Genomic DNA, 24511 nt, shown 5'->3' on the forward strand with positions numbered 1-24511 from the left:
GCAAATCTTCCAGCGACGCTGGCTGTTTTTTTTACTTTTTAGGTATCCTCACAAAAAGAAATCAAGGGGCGATAAATCCGGTGATCGTGGAGACCACTCAATGCTGCCTCTTCCAATTCCGTAGAAAACGTTAGTCCAAATACTGACGGACAATTAACGCATAATGCGGAGGAGCACCGTCCTGTTGAAAAAATCAAATGATCTTCATCATACTCTGTAACATTTTCAATAATATCAGTCAAGGCAGGGTCAATAGCGTCTTCCAGTAGTTGCAAATACATTTGACCAGTCAAATTACCAGGTAGAAAAAAAGGACCCACCAGCCGGTCATCGAAAATTCCAGCTCACACATTTAATTTTTCCGGTTGCTGTGTATGCACTCGTGAAAAACTCTTGGGTTTGAATCGGACCAATAGCGGCAATTGGGACGATTTACCGTCCCATTCAAGAAAAAACTGCATTCATCAGAAAAACAGATGTTAAAAAGGAACTGTGGATCGTTCCCTGCTCGCTCAACCATCATTACGCAAAATTACAAACGTCGGTCATAATCATCCTCATGAAGATCCTGGACTAAATGTATTTTGTATGGATGGAATTTATTCTTCTTCAAAATGGTTTGTATGCTAGTTCGATTAATTCCAGACACAGATGCCAGCTGCCTCGTACTTAATGTAGGATCAAGATGAACTTGTCCCAAAACTGCAACTTCACTAGCTTTATTAACTATAGGTTTTTCAATTTCTCGTTTTTTATTGGCTACGTTCCCTGTCTTATGAAATTTTTTTACTAACTCTAGAACATACTTCCTCCTGACATGTCGATTACATTTACATTTAATAGCTGAGCACATTTATTGTTCATAAAGTAAAGCGAAATGATATCTACCCTTTCCGCAATGGAATAAACCAGTGTTTAATTTTCAAAAAACACAATTAATTAAACTACCAACCAACGCTTCCAAATAATACTAGAAAATAATTTGGAATCCACTAATTTTAGGTTCATTGTGTGTGTATAGCATTCATTTCTGTTTTTTACAATTGTGTTTTTTTACGAAAGTGATAATCGGCAAAAACCAATGTAACGCAAGAAATTCTAAATTTATACCATTTCTACAATCTTGACGCAATTCCTGAAAATGGCTCTGTTTCGTTTTTCTTTAGCCACCCTATATACACATTTTATGTACTTTAACTGGCTTGTGCATTGACCAGTGGTGTGTTATAGACACTACGATGAAGCCTTGAACAAATTTTAAATATGGAGCGCTATTATCTCGCTACTAAATTTCTGCTAAACTGTAGAGGGTGTCCCAGTACTTGACACAAAAGAGTCGAGTACAGATAGATGAGGTCAAAATAATATCAGTTCTTCATATAAATTTTTTTCATACGGGCCTTCGTTAACAAGTTACGGGCCCTGAAAGGTGGAAATTAAAAAGTTATTTTTATTTACGGTCTCCAAGCTATTAACTTCAGCGTGATGCAAATTTGGTGATCGATAACACACGCGTACAGCTTGTTGTTCTACTACTACTACCAAAGTTATTTTTTTAAATTAATATTTTGCTGTACCTTTTTTCGGGTACCCTCATTTCTTGGTAATAAGAAATATCAAAATTCTCAAGCTTTTTAATATAAGGGCATACAAAAATCTGATCAAATGAAGTAAAACAATATCACAAATCTAGGTATACAAATGATACCTAACCCCTAACTGCTAATATAGCTCATCCCAACTACCATTGATTTATATCTGTAATATCTACTAAAGAGTAATTAATAATTTCCTAAAATACAATTATAAATATGTATGTCAAAATTTTACCAGTATAAAAACACAGACCTGAAATTGTTAAAAATATCTTGTATTTTGGTTGTTCTATAACCTATGCCAATGACCAAACACTTAAAAGAGTCGCTATAGAAAGATCTTACTATTTGCACATTTCATAAGGATTGTTTCATCAGGTGGCCTCTTTGTGAATCTAATTAATGAATTTTAATTACATTTAAATTAATACATAATAAATTGTAATATATAATAATATAAATGGCGCTTATTGACTAATAAAAATTGTCATTTTTATTTAAAGTTTTTCAAAATATTTGAGGAACTAAGTCTGTGTAATTAAGCTTTTTTCAAAAATATTCTTTTTCGAAAACTGTCATCTAAAGTCGACATTTTCGTTAAATTTTCAATTGACATGAGTCCTTTTCGTTCTCGAACATAAAACAAATATCAAAATAATTTGTCATTTCTTCGAAACTTATTTATAATTTTATTAATTAAACCATATGTGTTTTAAGTAATATAACATTTCAATACAAAACAGGATGATTACAATTTATTTTGCAATACATGTAAATTGAAAGTGCCGATATTGCAGTGAGTTAAATTTATGGCAGATCCAGTACTATCAGTTATAGTAGCTTTTAGTTCTGGGTGTTTAGTGAGGCTGCTACCGAATTTCGACAAGTATACCTTTTTTTTGTAGCATGCTTTAAAGTTTACAGAACCGTTTAGAAATGTAATAAATTTTTACTTTCAACATATTTTTTTTCGATTGTACCCCTCAAATTACCTGTATCGGCGACACTGCTTTTCAGAAAGAAACCGTTTGCACATTAATTCTTAACGCACAGTTGATGTTTACTCGTGTACACATTTTTACATTTTTTTTTAGCCGATTTAAAAATAAATAAGGAAAATCATTTTGGAAAGTAACAACTTCAACACACTGTATCTCGAAAACAGGGCGTCTAAGAAAAAAACGTTACATCAGCTACCCCTATTATTTTTCCATGAGGAACACAAGTTTTTTTGAAACATGAATGGGACACCCTGTATATGTCTCCGCTACCGTACTAGAACGCCACCCCTCATGTCGTTTAATGGTAGTAATATCGGCCCCTGCGTCGGCTAACAGAGTGGCGGAAGGTCGTCTAAAGCAGTGCCCTGTATGTTTCCGGATGAGGCAAATCGAGATAAGTTGCTATTTTTTGGCACATTCTTTATTTTGTTTACGCCAATCAGTTGGTTAACACATTTTTCCTTCACAAAAAATCTTCGAATTGTAGTAACTTCCGGACAAAGCACAGTATTTCCGTTATTTGGTCTGGACTTGAAATCACAAAACATCTCGGAGTATGAGTTTTGGAATCGGGAATTCTTATAATAATAATTTAATCTTTTAGATGATCGATCGTTATCTTTAGTAGCTTATTTCTTAAATCTCCACAAACGCCAGTTATTAAAATGACTGAAATGATTAATTGTGAAACAGTACTTTGCGCAGCTTTCAATACTTCCTCGCCTGGTAAATTCTCGTCTTCACTTTCCGAGCTGATTTTGAATTAAACGCTCTTAGAATATGAATTCCAATTATATAATTCTGACACTTCTTTTTCAAACAATTAATTTTTATTGTTATGTTGCTATTGTTATGACAGTCACCGCGCCTAGATCCGTCTTGATTCAAACATGGTTCAAACGATTTCAAATATAAATTAAATTGTTATACCTACATAACAGAATTGTCTTATTTTATTGCAGTTTTCGAGAAAATATTGTTTGCTTCTCGAATGCGAAATGCTTTTTCGTTCTTCTAGATAACAATTTCCATGAAAAATCGCATTTATGATTCCGGTCGGGGCGACCCCTATTGATAATTAAAATTTCTTTTTCTCGCTATAAATGAGGCAGAATTTGAATATAAAGTAAAATTATTTATGATTTGATAATAATTATTTATTTATGCCTAATATTTTATCAAGGTTTTGAACGGAAATCGTGGTCTTTTCTGGGTGTGTCTATGCTAGTTGCAAAACATCACAAAACATTCTCGCAAACTAGTTGGAATAAAATTAACATCTGATGATATTTAATACGAAATATTTTTATGGTTTTTCTGGGTGCAATTTGTTATCAATACGCCAAATTTGAAAAAAATAGCTTAATTGAAGATGATATTTAATACGAAATATTTTTATGGTTTTTCTGTGTGCAATTTGTTATCAATACACCAAATTTGAAAAAAAATAGCTTAATTGATACAAAAAGTTGAGACTCGGCGTTGATTGGACCTCAGTAAAATCTTCATTGCCATCAACTTTAAACAACAAATTTAAAAAATATTAGGTACTATCAAATGAACTTTCTCCATATCAGTAACAGTCGGTAGTAGATGGATAACCCTATTTCTGTTAAAAAAAATTAATTTAATTTTTTAATTTCTGAAATTAGAAATAACTCTTGCTAGGTAAAACCATAGTCATAGATGATAGTCATACGCGACTTATAATACCGCATAGATGCTGACTTTGTACCTTTGCAGTTTCTTTGTTTTATCAAGCTTATAAATATGTGCCAACTGTCACTCATCTTGAAATTACTTTTGTGAACTTCCAAATATGTAAGAAATTTTCTCTTAAAACCCAAAGCGGTCGCCACAAAAGTTTCCTTGTGTTGTGTACTTGTGTAATGTGTCTATCAGATTTCAGCTCCTAAAAAAATCTATGCTTAATTCGACTTTTTCTCTTTTATAAGGGAGAAAAGGCGCAATGCCAAAAGAACCCTATCTAACCGTTTGGTTAGGTTAGTGGCCCCACTTGTCACATGAGTGATTCGTGAGAGGTCCCCCCACTGTAGACGAACTCCCGATATTGATTTATTGGTCGATGTACAAAAAAAAACTAGCCAATATAATTGGGTTAGTTTCCCTGGTACAAACCACAATCAAGACGAGATTTGGTCACGATGGTACGGACAAAACGACACTGTACTGAAAAAGGATGTATTTGTGTGTTTTCGTTGTCTGTAGGCAAGTTGTAACTGCGACATCTATTAAGTAAAGAGACAAGTAATAAACTCAATAATTAACAATTACAAATTAATCGATATAAATAAGTGATAATTATTAAAGGTGGTAATATTGTTGTTTTATATATAAAGATATTTATTTTACTGTTGTCATATTCCAGTGAATGTATTTAATGTATTTTTTTAAATACTTTAATATTTAGTGGGTACACCTGTCAGTAATTAATTATTACAAACTACAATATAAATCAATAGTGATTATCAGAGGTGTTAACTTTATTGATAAATGCCTTTTACATAAACAAATATATTTTGTATATGTCATATTCCAGTGAAAATTACATCCCTATTGCACAATATAAGATCATAGTTTTAGCACACTTTGTGCGTAATCTGCACCAATTTTTTCGACTGAATAAATTGCTATAATTTATTTGGAATAAAAAAATGTTTTACTAGTTTAGAACAGTTTTGTAATAAAGTTTTTTTAACATTTATCACAAATAGGTTGTTTAGTATCGTCATTACCTACTTCATTTACTGCAATGGATAAATTGCATCTATTATATATTACTAAATAAAATTTTATAAATATGTAAAGATTATAGCAGTTACGTGTTGCAAAACTGTATATTAAAATCAAAAGGTACTTATTTATTATCGTTGTTTCGTTTCTTAATAGTTGTTATATGAAATACTCATTAGCGTTAATTTTTAAATTCAAGTCGAATGGAATTATTAAATTATTAAAAAATCATTTGTACACTGTTTAGCAAAGTTTATCAGAAAAGTCATCCCTTCGAAACCTCTTCTTAAAGGACCCTGCCATTTCTATTTAAAACGTGTGTACATTTTTTTATTTTGACTTGATGCCCTATTTTCTAATGTATCATTCTAATAAGTTAAACCTTCCTAAAGTTGTACATCAAATTAGATCAGTGTCTATAAAATTTGTTCTAATTATACCCAGCTAATTTATAATTATATGTAATCTTCCACATTTTACCATAGTAGAAATATAATTCCATTCTGTATTCGATACCTAGTTTTTTTATTTATTTACTGTTGAGTGTATTTTTGGTTGTTCTGAAAAAATAAATAGTAAACAATTATTTGTACACCTTCTTTATTTATAGCATATAACTATTCGTAAAACATATTATGTTGTTTTAGCTAAGACCTCGATCAGGAAACTAAGTTAAAACATCTTTATTACAGACAAAATAATTTATATTCATAAATAAAAGTAATTTATATTCACAAGACATTTAGGAAATCATTGATTATGTAGTAAGGTTTGTATAAAATCGTAGAATTGGATCGTTTTTCTCAAAATAATTGCCAATTAAAACACTTTAAGTAAGTTCCAAAAAATGCTTCAAGTATTCGAAAATAATGTATTTTCGAATACTTTAAGCATTATTTTGAACTTTCGAAGAACTTTAATACCATTTATTGAATTCTAATTGAATACAAAGAACTCAACTCCAATTTTAGTTTTTCCCATCGAAAGGTCACGGAGAACATATGAACTTCAGAAAATGTACCTTTCATGTTTTGTCGAGCAAATTTTTAAAGATACTCAATAATTGTGATTAATGCATGTGTTAATAGTTTGCTAAAAGCATTCTGCGGGGTGTTTATAGTACTGTACGAATTTTTCTGTATATTCAACAGGCGTGCAAAATTCAAGAAACGGAAGATAAACATACGAAGTAAAATATGCATTTTTTTCTTACTTTGAATGTATTGTCAGTTGTCTTACACCCTGAAGAAAACTTATATATGGTAAAGTGAAGAGATATTGTTTCTAATTTGCTTAGATTTTCTAAAATGCTGTACAAAATATTGCTCATATAAACGCCCCCTCTTAAGTAGAAACTATAAGTACTTCGAAGTACCGGCAGAAATTGTAATAAGTACCAGTTGACGAAATTTTCTAGTTACTGATAATTTAACCAACCTTTCTATTACCTTTTCAAGATACTCATTCCTTAAAAATATTAAGTGAATCGAGGTGTACAATCTTGTAGCTGGGAGATAATCTGTACATATACAACTCGAATCAGATTTCTCAGAAAATAAAGAGGATACCTAAATGTGTAACTTTATATTTTCTGTTGTCATCAATTCAACCGTAAACGCCCACCACAATTAAGATGCTTTATTAACTTCAATAGCTAATTAACTAATTATATTTGTCGGACTTGATGATGTTACATGCAAATTTTATTCCATCGATTGTGCGTGCTGTAAGTAGACCTTTAATACACCAAATGGAATAAGCCTAGTGACAATTGCCATTCTCATTCACCTAGGATTTTAGTTAGGATACACAACAAACGCGGAACAGTGCTTTATGTGAGAAATTGTGTGGAAACGTGAGGTATGAAATATTTAATGCATCGTCAATATTTATTGGTTCTGTCCTTCACTATCGACTCGATTGACCATTTATTTTTTATTCGCATGTCGTGCTCTATATCTACAAAGTGAGTTCCTTTGTTGGAACAACAAAATTGAATTTGAAATAGTTTTGTAATATATAGGTACATAGTCGTAAATTGAAATTTGTATACTCTCAGTATAAAAAAAAAAGAACTAAGTAACTTTATTTTATCTGAAACTGTACAGTTTGGATTAAAAGCAATAATTTCACTATACCAATAATTTTTGTTACTAATTTTGATGTTTCTAGTGCGTTGTAATTACAAAAATAATCAATTATTATTCTTGCTTACCAAATTAAGTATTAAGTACAGTAAAAACCATTATAGAATTTATCGCAAAAGTGATAATACAAACAATTTAATGTTATTATCTGCTTATCTGAAGATAATCGATATCAATTCTGTTATCGTCGTTGTCATTTGCTGCAAGTCAAAAGACTTTTTATTTTGATTGCATCTATAATCGTAGATTATTCAACTTGAGTGGCAAAAGCATATTTGTCTTGTTCGTAAGAGAAAAAAAAACATCAAAAAATGCATCTATAGTGTTAAAATTTAAACGAAGTATGTAAATTATTCTTAATAATTCCATAGAAGTCGGAAATTTGAAAAAAATAATTTTTTGTTTTGAATTTGAATGAATTAAATACTTGCTTATTAAAAATACGTTTAATATTTTTAACTTTTGCGTTTAATTGTATATATTGTTACACACAAATAATCATAAAATGATTTAATTTTGTAACGTACATATGAATATATTTTTAAATGTCAGATTTGGATAGTAATGAATGGTAATGCTAATACTAGTAAGTATCTATATCAGCTAATCCTGAGGATATAAAATTGTGTTAAATTAGTGACTCATCACTGATAAAAATAGTATCAAACATAGTATGTAACTTAATAAATATTTGCGTTAAAACATCGGTGGTAGGAAAACCTTGCAAATTTTATCGATTTTTGCTAAATGACTCATATAAACAGCAGTGATGAACAAATTTACCTGAATTGGAAGATTATATATTAATTACTTTATCATTTTTATCTTTTCTTTTTTACTTTACTGAAACTAGAGACTTGTGCGAAGTGATTAACGGATTACATTTTATGTACGAGGCCTATCCACAAAGTAAGGATACCCAATTTTAAAAAACGCAAAACGGCAATATGTTTATGAAAACATTACATAATCAGAAAGGTGCATCAAACACTATTTTTCGATGTAGTCGGAACTGTGGACCCCATCGTCCGAGAAAACATTTTTCCATCCATAAACACCACCAGAGAAGAGAAAAGATGAAAATCAGAAGATGCCAGGTCAGGGCTGTTAGCAGGGTGGTTCATGATGCTTCAACTGAATGAATCCAAGAGTTGCTTTGTGGCGTTGACTGCATTTAACCAATGTAACATTTCATGTCTTTTGTTCTGTATCGTCCTCCGGAGCTTTTCCAGGATGTCACAGTACTGCGCAGCATTAATTGTTTCCCCCTGGGGCAAAAAGTCAATGAGGAGGATCCCTTTACGGTTCCAAAACACAATTGAAATGATTTTTCGGACTGAAGCAACGGTTTTGAATTTTTTCGCGATGGTGAAGACGGATGTCGCCACTGCATTGATTGTTTTCGTCTCAGAGATGTAGTGTGCTCCCAGTTTCGTCGCCAATCACAATACAGTTGAAAAATTGTTCACCTGGCGGGATTCGGAATAACAGCACTCATTTTCAACATGCCACTACAACAACAGTTCTCAACCAACTGAGACAAATGAGGGCCGTTCTGCTCCCAACACCTTGGCCTTGAATGCCGTATTGTCAACTTTGTCGAAAACAAAAGCCACAGGGCATCACAGTCTCAGTACAAGTTTAAAACAAATGTTAGCTACATTTCATCAAATGTCTCTGATGATAATTTGACTTAATTTGATAAATGTTGGTCTAATAATATAATTAATTATAGACAAAATTATTTAATTTGGTGTACAAATTTGTCGGTCAGTGGCAGATATTAAACAGTTAATTGATAAGATAATTTTTCGGTGGGTAACAGAAAACATATCGTGTGCAATTCGTGAGTGAAGTACTTTTTTCACTCATGAGTAAATTACCACTCCTGAAAAAAAGTGTTATTTTCTACACTTGTTGCTTATAAAAATATTTCATGTCAGCACAATACGTCATTGTAATTGTTTCACATTTTACTTAGATCATTCATTCAGTAACATTAAATATTTAAAATTATGGTTCATTTCGTCCCATTGTTTGATTCTATTTTAATATTCATAGAAATTTCAGAATATATTTACAAATTTTACCTAGTCATTTGAAGTAATGAAATAGTATTGAGACATTGAGACAGATAGTAAAAACTAACATAAATTGATCTGCTGACATATTAAACTGAGAGATTTTATTATACATGAAGGTCAACTAAATGGGTTACTATGAATAGAATATCAGGGTTTATTAAATAGTACTGACACATTGTTTTCTCAAACGAATTTGTGAACAATTAATTTATTTTTTCTTTTAAAATACTTGTTCAATGATCAGACACAATTTCTCATAATTTGTTTTTGTCTTCTATATTTTAATGTATTTAAAAAGAGTTTAAAAAGTAAAATCTAATGCTAATGCACTTACATATTTTTTCTGTATATTACAACTTCTGGTATAGTATTTCCGATCTCAGCTGAAGAACCAAGAGGTTGGCAGTATGTACCAAGTTCGGTCGCTGACGCAGCAACTCGGCATTGAAATATTTGAAAAAATTGTTCCCATATTAATTTAGCCATACCCATAATTCTGGTCGCCCGGTTGAAGAATGAGCGCGCTGGCAAACGTGGCACAAATACAGCCGCACGGGGCGACCTGGCCATAAATTCAGTTTTCAACAAAAGGCCTAGCGGTGCAGTGCAGCAATGCGGAATTTGGTGTGATTCAGGTAATTTTAATTTATTATAGGCATTCATATTACAATTGCGAAAGGGAGAAATATAAAGGAATAAATTTGAGTAACTTGATACCCGAGCAGTTTAATAACGATTTTATAAATGTTTCTAACAATGTTATAAGCAATTTACCCGTTAATAACAACGATTTAAATAGTTGCCTCCAATTACTCCGTCCAGTGAATAGTTTTTCCTTTTCTGAAGTCATTGCTATTGTTAAGAGTTTTGAGAGCAAACCCTGTTTGGATGTATATAATATTTCAACAAAAATTTTAAAATCAATAATCGACCCAATATTAATACCGATTTAATTAATTAGTGTATACGTAAAAATATTTTCCCCCAATGTTTAAAAATTTCTAAGGTTGTTCCTATTTATAAAAATAATGATATTAATAATCCCTCTAATTTCAGACCTATATCTGTAATACCTCATCTACCTAAAATATATGAAACTATCTTAAAAATATAAATAACTAATTATTTTGAGACTCGGGGAGTTTTCAGTCCTCAACAATTCGGTTTTCGAAGTAATCTATCAACTACACTAGCCATAGATTGTCTAACATCCACAATAAACAATAGTTTTGAAGAAGGGAAATACATTGCTAGTCAATTTTTAGATCTGACAAAAGCTTTCGATTGTGTATCACACGAAATTCTTATACATAAGCTACATAATTATGGTTTTTCATCGTACAGTTCGGATTTATTAAAATCATATTTGAGTAATAGATTACAGTATGTTGTATATAATAATGTGAAATCATCCATAAGAAATATTGAACATGGAGTTCCACAAGGTTCCATATTTTGGGTCCGTTACTGTTTTTGATATATATTAACGATATATATAATTGATATATATAATTTCCCTAATTGTTTACCTTATGATACTAAAAGTATACTCTTTGCTGATGATACCAATATAACTAGAACCAACTTAAACTTTGAACAGTTAATGACATCAACTTATGACCAACATGCATCGGAAGAAAACTGGTTTACTAGTAATCAACTCAGTTTGAATACTTCGAAGACCGAAACTATGATTTTTAGTCTCCGGAATATGGAAAACTGGGATAATCCAGCACGTGTAAAATTCTTGGGAGTTCATCTTGACCCTAAACTGACGTGGGATCAACATGTTAATTATGTTTGCTCCAAGATATCAAAACATATTTTTTTACTCCGGAGTCTCAAACGAAGAGTCTCAATATCAAGGTTGCTGATAGTTTGTCATGGCTATATCCATTCCATCATAACATATGCTATTTTAGTATGGGGTCATGCTCTCTCTATGAAAAAAGTTTTTACTCTTCAGAGAAAAATTATTAGAATCATATCAGTTTTCATAGCAGTTTTCTAAATTGAACATTCTAACTGTACCATGTGCATATATACTTCAATGTCCTCTTTATGTCAAAAAACACATACATAACTTTGAAATCAGAAGAGAGACTCACTCTTATAATACCCGAAAGAGCACATACTTATGTAACAAATTTCTAAGACTTGGTAAAACGCGGGTCGGTACTAATTATTGGGCCATCAAATTTTTTAACATAATACCTCACCAAATTCAAATTTTTAATGAAAATAATAAATCAAGGATAAAAAAATACTTAATAAAAAGTGCTTTTTATAGTTTTGAAGATTTTATTGACAGTAATCTAGCTCGAATATGAATCTTAGGATGTCGTTTATCCTATTTATTTTAATTATATGTTGTTTATGTATATTTTTATGACAGTTAGTTGATTGTTATTTACCACTTTTTTTTTTTTTGGACGCGTGTAACCACTTTTATGTGTATGTAACAGTAGCCTTAAATAAAGGGATATTTTGTTTACTAATATTATTACAATATGGCATTTTGGAGACCTTTTGAAATGGAACAAAACGAAATTTACCATTGATTTAATAAAATTGTTTAAGGGAATAAATAATTAAAATATGTTGTTGGTCAAAGGAACATATAATAGAAATTCTCGACACATTTTATACAAATTATTACAATTTTTTACCTTTAGCAGAAAACTTTTTTAGGGACGCCTAAGAAACTCATTAAATTTTATTGCTAGGCGTTTTTATACATCTTCAACTGACTTCAGAAAGACTATAGGTACTGCCAGTATTTTCTTTTTAATATCGGCAGTTCCATAATTCATATTTAGCAAGCACCTAAGGAATTAGATGTTAATTGAACCGACTTGAGATTTATACGTATTTTTTTATTTTCAGTCTCAAGATGGTGGAACAGCGTACACACACAAAGCTTCTCGTCACAGATCACCAACTACTAGTCTAAACCGTACAGCAGACATGGATGATTCTACGCAGTCCAGCAATCTTGACGACACAGGGCCCCCTGTAGAGGGTGATACGTCTGATCTCTACTACCCTTCATCGTTCTTGTCCAATGGCAGCTCGGAACTCAAACAGGACGATGAGGCGGATGGTATGGATCCCAAGACTAATGCTGTTCTTGAACATTTAGGAAATAAAATCGTTAGGGTTAGGGATCTAATAAGGACTGAACAAAAACTTAGAGATGGTAGGTATAAATACATTTTCTTAATTTACTCGAAGCGATATTTTGGGATGCATTTAAATAATTCATAGGGCTTGAAATTGTTATTGTAGCCTTGAGAAAAGTGATTTCTTTTAGAATTGTAATCTATAATTGACAACAAATAATAGTGGTAAAAAATAATTTATTTCTTTCTTGTTAGAATTCTGTCAAATTTAAATATTTTCACGTGGGAACGTATTGTGACGTCATTCAGTGCGACGACATAACCTGCTTCTCTCTTCGAAAAGAAGTGAATTTGGTTGTCTTTAGACACTTGTTACTTATTATGTTCATGCTGTCGGGCAGTCCTGTCCCTGTTATTCATCTTCTTGATTCTGAATCGCACTAAAGGACGTCACGAAATAGCGCGGCAGCAAACACCTGTTTAAAATATTCATTTTGAGCAAAAAACTTTTGTAATTAATTACACAGCCCCACAAAAAAAAAATCGGATCTGGTATTCAGACCCATGTATTTCCATGTATTTTTTTCCTCTAAATTCGAATCTGCCTTGAGATTTGGCCCAATGGGTCTGAGTTTTCGGAAAAATTCAAAAAACAGTTCAAAATTCACAGAAAACGTCATTTACGATCGACAAAAGTTATAAAAAGTCAAATTATTCTACCAGCTCACTAGACATATGATTTTTCACTCGTTTAATTCCAATTTATCATCATAGAGTCAGACAAGCTGGTCCAAATTCATTCAAAAACAGAAAATATATTAAAAACGCCGTTTTCATGGCATAATTCGTGTTGCAAAGTTCTGGATCCAACGTTTTCTTTTGTTTAGAAAGTAGAGTATTCTACAAGTTTTATGGCATTCTCAATCTTCTAGGCTGTTATCTCATCTCTCAGCACAAAAAGTAGATGGGTAGATGGGTGGATGGGTGGGTTTTATAGGTGGTACAGGTGGATGAATAAATATGCAAATTCATGCATGAACGACTGGATATAAAGATGTATGAATTCATAAATAATCATTAATAATAATAATCAGAATTCATCTAGTGAACTGGTAGAATAATTTGCTTTGATCGTAAATTACATTTTTTGTGAATTTTGACTTGTTTTTTTAATTTTCCCGAAAACTCAGACCCGTTGGGCCAAATCTGAAGGCAGATTCGGATTCAGCAGGAAAAAATACATGGAAATACATGTGTTATTAATTAACAATTTCTAAGGAATCTGTAATATTTTCAATAATATTTTCACTAAACGATTATGTAAGGTTAAAAATTATTTGTAGACATTTAAAGAAATATATACAAGTTGTCTGTTCTAGTGAAATATTGGGAATAATAAAACCAAATAATAATAATAATAATCTCTTGTGTCTAGCATGCCCTTCTTGATCATGTTGACAGTAATTTTTTTTTAGATAATGTAAACGAGTACCTTAAATTGGCAGCTAATGCAGACAAGCAACAAGTCCAAAGAATAAAAGCCGTTTTTGAAAAGAAAAATCAAAAGAGTGCACAAATCATATCTCAGTTACAAAAAAAGTTAGATATTTATCAAAAACGTGTGCATGAATTAGAAACTCACGGCGTTGTTCAGAGTCACAGACCAAGGGAGGTATTAAGGGATATGGGCCAGGGATTGAAGTAAGTGCATTTTAATTATTGTCTTTGATTTGCATTGTTTTAATGATAATATGTCATTCATTTTGTTTTCTTAACATGTAGCAATTATTTATACTAGCTTTTTCATCCTGCAAACTACAAAATGATTCTGTGTTATAAAGAGTCTTCGGTGTTTTGTAATGTCCATATTTATGTTTAGTGCATATGAACCGTTCACTCTGTGATTAATTGTGTTCTAAGTAGTATTTCCAACAAAGAACTTGTACAATCAGAACTCTACGTTAAGCTATAATGATTTGCTGCACTGCCTAAGCAACTATAATTTTTTATGTGGCATGTTTATATTGCCTGAACTTAAGTATTATTTAGTTTTTAAAGTATTAATTAACGTTTTCATTCTTCAGTTATTAAGGCAGAGTTGTTTTTAATTCGTACATTTTTGTTAGGAAATGTAAATAATAAATACATTTACTCGAAAAAAAAATATAAAAAAGGAACTTGTTATCAAGTATGTACGATATAATCTTGGTTTAAATATGTTTTATTACAAAATTAAAAAAAAAAAATACAGAACGAGTCGTTGAATTTTGAAATAATTACACAGACCAACAAAATTTAACTTTTTTTTGGAAGCAGAAACTTGAATATATATTTCTGAAGGATTTATGTGCGCTGAATCCAAATCTGGCAGCAGAATTGCTCTATCAGTCAGGTTTTTGAGATATCCTAACCTAAAAGTGCAAAAACACTGTTTTTCGTCAAATTTGAGGTTATGTAGTAATGCCATCTATTTTTTTTTTTTTTTTTCAAAAAACTAATACATTGAATCTAAAAGTACAAGGCCCCCTTCTTCGAATGCCGTTGAGTTTGCTCAAATATCTTTTTTTTCGTTGAAATGTCACATGTTGAAATTTTTAAGTTTCTCAGTTTCTTAATATGTGAAAATCTACTAAGGATCACTTAGACATCAAGCAGTCGATTGCAATTCAGAAACTTCATACCCAAACGGTTTGTGGGTTTGGAGTTGGTGGGCTTGGGGTTTGTAAGTTTGGAGTTTGTAGGTTCGGGTTTTGTGGGATTGGGGTTTGTGGGTTTAGGGATTGTGGGCTTGGGGTTTGTGGGTTTGTGGATTTGGAGTTTGTGAGTTTGAGTTTGTATGTATTGAAGGTTTCTGAGTATGAAGTTTCTGAACTGTAATCAACTGTTTGACGTCTAAGGGATCCTTAGTAGATTTTCGCATATTAAGAAACTGATAAACTTAGAAATTTCAACATGTGATATCGCAACGAAAAAAAAAAGATATTTGAGCAAACTCAACGGCATTCGAAAGAGGGAGCCTTGTACTTTTAAATTATATGTATTTATTTTTTTTGAAAAAGAATTGATGGCATTATTACATAACCTCAAATACACGAAATGTGTTTTTTGCACTTTTAGGTTAGGATATCTCAAAAACCTGACGTGATAGAGCAATTCTGCGGCCAGATTCGAATTCAGCGCACCAAAATCCTTCCGGAATGCACATTAGTGTGTCTGTTTCTTGACCGTTGTTGACCTGTGTTATGAATAAAAATCTGAATCATAGAATGTCGAACGTGATTATTTGTAATTATTCTAAATGCGCCTTTCTTTTTCTCTATTATAGAAACGTTGGAGGTAATATTCGAGATGGTATCAGTTATGTGGGAGGGTCTGTTATGTCGAAACCTAGGGAATTCGCACATTTAATCAAAAATAAATTTGGTAGCGCTGATAATATTAGTCAACTTTCAAGTAAGTATATCTGACGATTGCATGAATTTTTTTTTAAAGGCTCCATAAATATCTAATACTTACACATTTTGAAACTGTATTTTCTTATTTTTGCCACTAAATACGGGAAACTACATTGATTTACATGAACAAACAAAATTAGTTGAAGGTAAATGATCATCGTAGCCAGCCATCTCCATTAAAAAGCTTGTCAAAATTGTACAGTCGACTGATATTAGATTGTTCATTCTGCAGCTAACTGATTTTTTGTCCAATTGTTTTTTATTACTTTAAATAACTTTAGGGAAATCAATTATTTTAAAAAGTAATTGATTAAGTTCTCGCTGTTTTTTCGTGAAAATGAATGCTTTATTTAAAAAAATTTGTAAAAAATATGCCACTGAAGGTCCATCGCTAGCCAGTATACATATTTTCCCACCTATCTGACATTTTAATTCCACGTCCGAAAAACTACATGTCATTTGAGGCAGTCCACGAGTTGACCCATTTTTTGGCATCTTCATAAGTATGGAAATGCTGCTTAGCCAGGCCATGTGTGGAACAGGTGATAATCGGAACGAGGAATTTCTGGTGAATGTGGCGAATGGGGTAGGTCTTCTCATTTAAGCGTTTCCGATTATGTTTTCAGCAGTATTTTAACATGTGGTCGAGCGTTGTCATGCTGCAAAATCACTTTATCGTATTTCTACTTATGTAGAGACCGTTTTTCCCATCAGTTCTCGACTCGAAGACATCAATTCTGGTCGATAACGATCTCCCGGGATGGTTTCATTCGGTTTGATCAGCTCATAATAAGCTACACCCAACTCATCTCACTAAATGCAGAGCAGAAGCTTGGAACCAAGGATATTTGGCTTTGCCGATAATGTTTACTTGCCCCACGATTTTCTACGCTTAGGATCATCGTAGCATATTCATTTTTCATCACCAGTTTCCTCTCCTGCCGCTGAAGCAGCTGTTCACACATGTAGAGACAGTTCGACATCTCTCGGCTTCAACTTATACAACACCCAATGTCCCTTTGAATCATTCTTAATGCATCCAAACATTTCGAAACTGTTCTGCAAGCTCAGCTAATGTCTGACATGAGTCTTCATGAATTAATGCCTCCAAATCTTCATCTTCAATCCGTTTCGGTGGTGCCAGAACGTTCTTTATCTTCAGCATCAAAATCATTACTTTTCAAGTGTCTACACTGCATATTGTTTGCCACAAAGCATGGTCGCCGTAAGTCTCGACAGGAATTCTGTGTGCTTTGCTGCAATTTTCTTTTGAAGCAACTAGTGCAGTAAAATTCCCTGCAAATACTCATTTTTCAGCACAAAATTTGACATGACTATGAAAAAAATAAAGTAATTTACATTTCGGCGAACTATAAACTGAATTTTAAGCTTGTTTATAGTAGTTATTTCTAGGTGCGTCGTCATCTTAAATTACACACTTGCAGCTCTGGTGGCGCCATCTGTTGGAGAACAGCAAGAACTTATTCAACGTCCCTATATATAATTTTTACTGCAAAAATTTTGCTTATATTTTAACGATGAACTTGTTTCATCTGAATCGATATGATATCAATTCTGTGGTCCTTTATTACTGAAATTATAATAAGTAATAATTATTCTCGCTTTGGTAACAAAATTGCAAGATTTTAATTTTCTGCAGGATGATAAATCTGAATATCAGTTTTGCATGGTATTTTAGAGGTGTCAGAAATTCTAAAGCCCATTTTTTCCCTACATAATTTATGTAACTTACAAAACCCCTGTAACGAAATTCATGATATATTCATATATTCATTTCTGTAGGTGGTGTATTGGTTCCATTTGCTATCCGTAATTTAAATAGTAGCCCAAGTAAGACATTATCTGTGTGCATGAGAAGGAAAACAATTGGTGTTTCTACCCGTAAATCTCTCTCTCTCTCTCACAAAATTTTTTTCCAAAAACCTAATACCACTTACCGCAAGGGTTTTTCTTTGTACAAATACCATAATAGACGCCTAACAAACGCACTAGTTAACACTGGCATGGCTGTGCACCACCCGTAACACCATGATTATAATCCGTAGCGTGGTACATAGGGCCCGGTGCAACTGGATCTGAGGGAAGCGGCGCTAATGGCGGCAGCGAGCAGGGCGACAAGGTGCACCACGGATCGGCGACGTTGCCGGCTACCTTGCACATAGCCACGTCGCAGGGTTCAATGGGTCAGGCACACCAACGAACGAAATTCCCCAGCGATGAGGGAAGCGAGTGCAGTAGCGTTACTAGCGACAGTATCGGGAGGTAATTTTTTTGATATGCCACGTTATAATGTGCAGGGTGTCGAAAAAGGATATCCCAATAAATTTTGTATGCTAAGTTTTTTTTCGGGTAGCTGAGTATGACTATGATCTTATTTTTTTTTATCTAAAACTAAATCTAATTTTTTTAATGATTTTACCAATTTAGCTCTATTAAAAATTCACAGGTCTATATGGCCTAAATCATAAAGATATTTTAGTTGAAAATTTTGCAAAAAAAATCTTTTCTTACAGAAAAAATATCCAAGAAGAATAGAAGACTTGTATGCTTTAGGTAAATAATAACTTCTTATTTATATTTGGCTATTTCTAACACCCAACCAAATCGTATTTCATGGAAATATATTTAAAAGTGACAGTCATCTGAAACAGAAATAAAAACATTTTTTCAAAGCCCTGTAACTTATTAGGGGACAAAATTGTACCAAGATAACCAGAAAACTATTGCTGAAGTAAAGATCATTCACTTCTGAACACCTTGTAGACATGGGTTCAGGAAATTTTCCACAATTTAAAAATTCCCATTTTTAGAGACTTTTCAGAAGGAAATTTTTAAGGTTTGGATAAATTTCTTTCTATATATCCTTCCCAAGAAACTTTTCCAAAACAGAAAAGTTTCCAGAATGAAACTTAAGATTTCAAATCTGCCGCCAAATTATATTCCGTTCATAAATGCATTATGTATTTGAAACTTATGCTTTTTCTTTCATGTTCCTTGCAGTTGGACAAATTTCATTTGAGCACAAATCAAAAAGAGAGCACACAAACGAGATTGACCCATAGTAAAGATACAGGGTGATTCACGACATCCAAAAAAATTTGGGAATAGATGAGGCATGAGAAATGGAGTCAATGTCGTAAAAAAAATTGTAAAATCCTTATACTTTCCAAGAAAAAAATTATTGAAGTTGTAGTACTTTCAAGCATTACATCACTGGACAACTATAGTCTTTAGCTTCATACGCAATACGCGTGGACAGCCACGACTCCTAATACTGAAATCCGATTTTACAATCGTCGTTGCGATAGTGTTTACAATAGTTTTTTAGTAGTTAGTGTCAAAAATGGCTTGCGTATATAGCAACTCAGAGTTGATGGATATCGTTTTAATTTGTGGTGAAGCAAGACAACATTTGTATTATGATGAAACATTTGTGTTATGATGAAAACAGGACATTTGTGTTAGTTTGAAGAAACTGAGTAAGACAGGCCCAAATATGTGGACAAATATATTTTATTAATTAAAACCACAAATTAATTTTATTAATTAATAATAACAATTGCGGCAAAATCAGTTGAATTTGCTGTTATAAAATAGGTGCTATAAATTCTATTTATTTCTTTTCTTGTGAAATTTTTTCTAATAGTCTGTTTTTATCACAATTTACCACCATGCCGCGCCTGTTCGCTTTGTGCGAGGTCAGGTTTTACAGTGGACCAGTTTCCAGTGCCATGCAGTAGTGTATTTTTAAATCATTTTCGATTTTTTCTTTACAAAATTGTATTTATAAGCGTCCCCTGTACATCCAAAATTGTTTTTTTGGATAAGTTCTGAATCACCCTGTATAGTCTCCCCTCTCTACTACTTTGCCACTGCACATCCTACCCTCAGGGCTCAAATGAATTTGATTTACCTGAACATTAGGGTGGCCCGAAATAAACGAATTTTTTTTTTCGTGTCTTGTGAAAATATGTTTATCATGTTTTAAGAGCCCCTCAAAAAAAAGTTTTTTTGAGGTAAATTTCTAAAATCGTCAAAAATTTCGATTCTGAAAATTTCAAATCGATATTTTAATTTCTAAAGGTCACTCATAATTATTTTAACTTTCAAAATAGTGTACCTATGTTTTCGAGCAACCTCTAAAAATAAATATCAACGAACTAATAATTTTTTTTATTGAATTTGATGAACAAAAGAATAGAAATAAACCACGAGACACTTAAATTTTAAAAAATTAAAAAATTATAAATATTTGATACTCACAGTGCGATAGTAAATTTTGCCTCAAGAAATTTCATAAGTGTCGTGATTTATTTCTATTCTTTTGTTCATCAAATTCAATTAAAAAAATTATTACTTCGTTGATATTTATTCTTGTTGATATTTATTTTTAGAGGTCGCTCGAAAACATTTTAGGTACACTACTTTTAAAGTTAAAATAATTATGAATGACCTTTAGAAATCAAAATATCGTTTTGAAATTTTCAGAATCGAGATTTTTTTCAACCTAGAAAATGATAAAAATAACGAGAAAAAATTTTTTTAAAAAAATTCAATTTTTGACGATTTTGGAAATTTTTAAAAATCTTGAGCGACCTCTAAAAAAATTTTTTTTGAGCAGATTTTTTGAGGGGGCCCTTAAAACATGATAAACTAACATATTTTCACAAGAGACACGAAAAAAATATTCGTTTTTTTTTTGAGCCACCCTACTAAACATAATGAAAGAAGCAGCACATGTTAAGGGATATTTTTTCAAACGCATAATTTGGTTAATATTTTTTTAAAACAAAGAATTTTAAATTAAAAATGAATATAATGAAAATTTATACCTTATTATATTATTTTATTATTACCTTATATTTTGTAAAACTTGAATTCAAAGTTTAATTTCAAAGGACTGTTTGGCTCTGCACTTATTTTCGCACAGTCTAGTGCTTTGAAAAACAACTCGAAAATGCTCCAAACCAGATCATGCCAAACCTTTACTAATTTGTACCAAACTGGTAAGAAGCTATGTAAAAAGATCTTTTTTATTCCAATTGTTTTTCAGTAATGACATAAAAAAAATGTTGCCAGCGACATTCTAACACCCTGTGCCTCAAAAATAGCTCAAGGACAAATGTTTATTTAAGAAAACATTGTTAATTTGAATATGCCTTGTAATATTTATTTGCTGTCAAATGTTTTTTATCTGAGCTAAATTTAGAAATAGATAATGTTGTATGTTTGATTAACTTTTTCAAAATATTTAAATGGATTTTGGAACTTAATCAATAATAAATAGTTGTGGAGATAGGAAATGCTTGTAAGTTATTTTTATCATTGTACTAAAAAGCTTCAAAGTGAATGCAATTTGTTTTTGTAAAAACAAATTATTTATACTCTGTCTATTTTCGGATATATTTGATTAACGATGAAGTAAGAAAATATATAAAACATTGTAAATGAAAAAGTTCTATGTGAAAACTAGAACTACGTGTGAAAACTTCCAAATTGAATATTGGATTTATTCCAAGTCAGCTTACGCTGCCAGCGAACTACGATAAATTTGGTAAATTTAAGGCTTTACATAGAGGCGTTTGTATTCATCGCTTGTGGACTGGGATTGTAACCGGAATAACAGGTTAACTGAAATTTAAGTTATAATCTGTTGATTTTAGGTATGGAAGGCCAGAGGAAAGCTGCCACCAGGATACCTTTTTAGACATGAACAAGAAAATAAGAACTGTCCAGGAACAAATAGATACTTTTAGAGAAAATTTTGATAACGTCAAGACCCTGCAGGCCGAAATTCAGTTTTTAAATGCGGCATTGCAAGTAAGTGATCTTGTGACCTTTGATATTCACAAATTTTCAGTATTAATTTTTTTTTTTACTCGAAATCGTTTGGCTAAATAGTTAAAACATAAAGAATGGGATTTTGGTTAGAAAGTAAAGTGTTTCATATTTGATTTTACATTTTTTTTAAATTGTACTGTTTTCCCCAAGAATCTATCTATTGCTAAAATTTTGGAAGTTCCTTTTCTTATTAAGTGAATTGAAAAATGTTGCCCATTTTCCAAATGAAAGTGAAGTGAGTGTTTTAACACAGTTTTTATTGTCACATGTCCACTGTAACAAATAATGAAAAAATAAATGAAAATAAAATATATATATGAAAATAAGAGAATACATATAAAATCTGACTTACCTCAACATTGCAAGGAGCCACCTTTTGAGAACTGCAGATTTTCATAGAAGATGTTCGATGTACCCACCATTTGCTTGCACACAAGCTTCAGTGCGACGTATCCAATTCGCTCTACGTCCTCTCGAATCGTATTACAAACTTCGTCGTTCAGGATATCTTGCACGGTACACATGACAAGCTCTGTGGGCATTTTCGTTTACTTCGCTATAAATGATGAGCATATCATAATATTCGCGAATGCTAAATAAATGCACCATTTTCAAAAGAAAGCTTGGAAATACGGCTATTAAATGTGCTCTCAAAAAACAGCACAGCAATCACTACAACAAACTTTCGAACGAAACGACTTTCAAATACAGTCTCTTCATAAGAAACCTACAAACTCGTAAAAAGTGTTACAGAATTTTTTGTAAGTACTCGCTGCGATAAAATACATGTATTTCAGCAGTTCCAAAACAGTTTTAAAAACATTTTTAATTAGCTTGTTTCTCTATGACCTTAAACTTCCGATACAAGTTTGTGACATCAATTAACTCAGTTTTTGCTCCTTTTTCACCCCTTTAAATTTTTGACATAAGTTCATTAACACCCTGTACATGGCACATATAAGCTTTTGTAAGTCGTTCAATCATTGTTTGTTATGCACAAAACAGAAAAAATAGTCTTTATTAATGAAATGGCGAAACTTATGATACAAATAACATAAAAAACGATCAACTTGATACAGAAAATTTACGAGGGTCGTTTGAAAAGTTCTGGGTCTGGCATGTAGATGGCGCAGGTATGATTTTAATTTTCATAGGAACTAATTTTTACTTTATTTCGCTCCATAGGAAGAAAGATTTAGAAGTGAACGACTGGAGGAGCAGATTAACGACCTGACGGAGCTGCATCAGAACGAAGTGGAGAATCTGAAGCAGGCCATGGCAGATATGGAAGAAAAAGTGCAATACCAGAGCGAGGAGAGACTCAGGGATATACACGAAATGCTGGAACATTGTCAAACCAAAGTGAGTAAGAGCTGTACCGAGTTGTAATCATAATTAATTCGCCAAATTTAATATTTGAATTCGAGTGGTCAGGATAGTATCTAGTATCTTTTGATGGAATGTCTGAAAAATGTTTGTTTTTGCAATTCAAGGTGTTGAAATTTAGAAAAAAATCACATTTTCTAAAATATTTTCTAAGGTTTTTAACATAAAGTGTGGTGTATCAACGAGAGGCGAAGATACCACATTTTTATCTTAGTTTAAAGTGTATAAAAAGGCAGACGAACAGCACTGCATAGTTACATTCCTCTATTTCTCAGTTTCCAACTTAGGTGTGTTCTTTCATGTCATATGCGTGCAAGTGGGAATGCGTTAGTACATATTTTGTGTTAACAGGTTAATAATCAGGGTAGACGTTAACAAGCAAATTTAACAGGTCAAGAACAGTATATATCAAGTAATTTAACTGCAAATTTATTACACAGTTTCTCTAAATATGAATCAATGCACAAATAACGGAATTTCCTCCATTCTAACGCAGCTTTTCTATAAAATGGAGTTAGTTTTAAACTCAAATAACTTTTTGGTGTAAAGAAATTTGTAATTTACGATACAAATTTCAAATTTCTTTACACCGAAAAGTTATTTGAGTTTCAAACCAAGTCCATTTTATAGAAAATCTGCGTTAAAACGGAGGAAAGTCTGACATTATTTATTTTAATTTCAAAAACAAAGAATTCCTGGATATTTCTTCATGGGTATTTTTTATTTAAAATATTCCAATTGACCTTGAAACACATTTGGTTATCGACAAAGACGAGTGTATGATTAAATGGTGGAACGCAATTTAGAAAAGTCGGTCCCTTAAACGAATAACATCTTTTTACAGATTCAAAAAATGGAGCATCAGGCTCTTCAGCAACAACAGTACGTTACCCTTGAGGGACTGGACAACTCAAACGCGAGGGCCCTCGTTGTTAAACTCATCAACGTTCTGCTCACTGTGCTCCAAGTTATTTTGTTGTTAGTAGCTACAGGGGCAGGCATCATAATGCCTTTTCTTCGTACAAGGTAACTATTACTCTTCACTATAACTGAACACAAAATGTTTGATCAATGCATCACTTCCTCGGTTGCTTAAAAAAAAAAT

The 24511-nt window shown here is 32.0% G+C and overlaps 1 protein-coding gene across 9 annotated transcripts in view; it reads left to right on the top strand.

The window, feature by feature from the left end:
- LOC108910552 (transmembrane and coiled-coil domains protein 2) overlaps positions 1–24511 on the top strand; it is a 122197-nt gene that overhangs the window by 85837 nt on the left and 11849 nt on the right. For 6 of the 9 annotated variants that reach the window (XM_018715188.1, XM_018715191.1, XM_018715185.2 and 3 more), the window contains 8 exons: positions 12468–12780; positions 14179–14404; positions 16029–16156; positions 17962–18009; positions 18237–18441; positions 21843–21999; positions 23206–23382; positions 24251–24432. In XM_018715188.1, coding sequence (XP_018570704.1) covers positions 12468–12780; positions 14179–14404; positions 16029–16156; positions 17962–18009; positions 18237–18441; positions 21843–21999; positions 23206–23382; positions 24251–24432 — 1436 coding nt within the window. Of the gene's footprint in view, positions 1–7192; positions 7211–12467; positions 12781–14178; positions 14405–16028; positions 16157–17961; positions 18010–18224; positions 18442–21842; positions 22000–23205; positions 23383–24250; positions 24433–24511 lie in introns of those variants that run through there. The other 3 variants (XM_018715192.2, XM_018715186.2, XM_018715187.2) reach the window with 3 other exon arrangements.

The sequence above is a fragment of the Anoplophora glabripennis genome, unplaced genomic scaffold (genome assembly GCF_000390285.2).
Source record: "Anoplophora glabripennis isolate ALB-LARVAE unplaced genomic scaffold, Agla_2.0 scaffold302, whole genome shotgun sequence".
Classification (NCBI taxonomy): Eukaryota; Metazoa; Arthropoda; class Insecta; order Coleoptera; family Cerambycidae; genus Anoplophora; species Anoplophora glabripennis.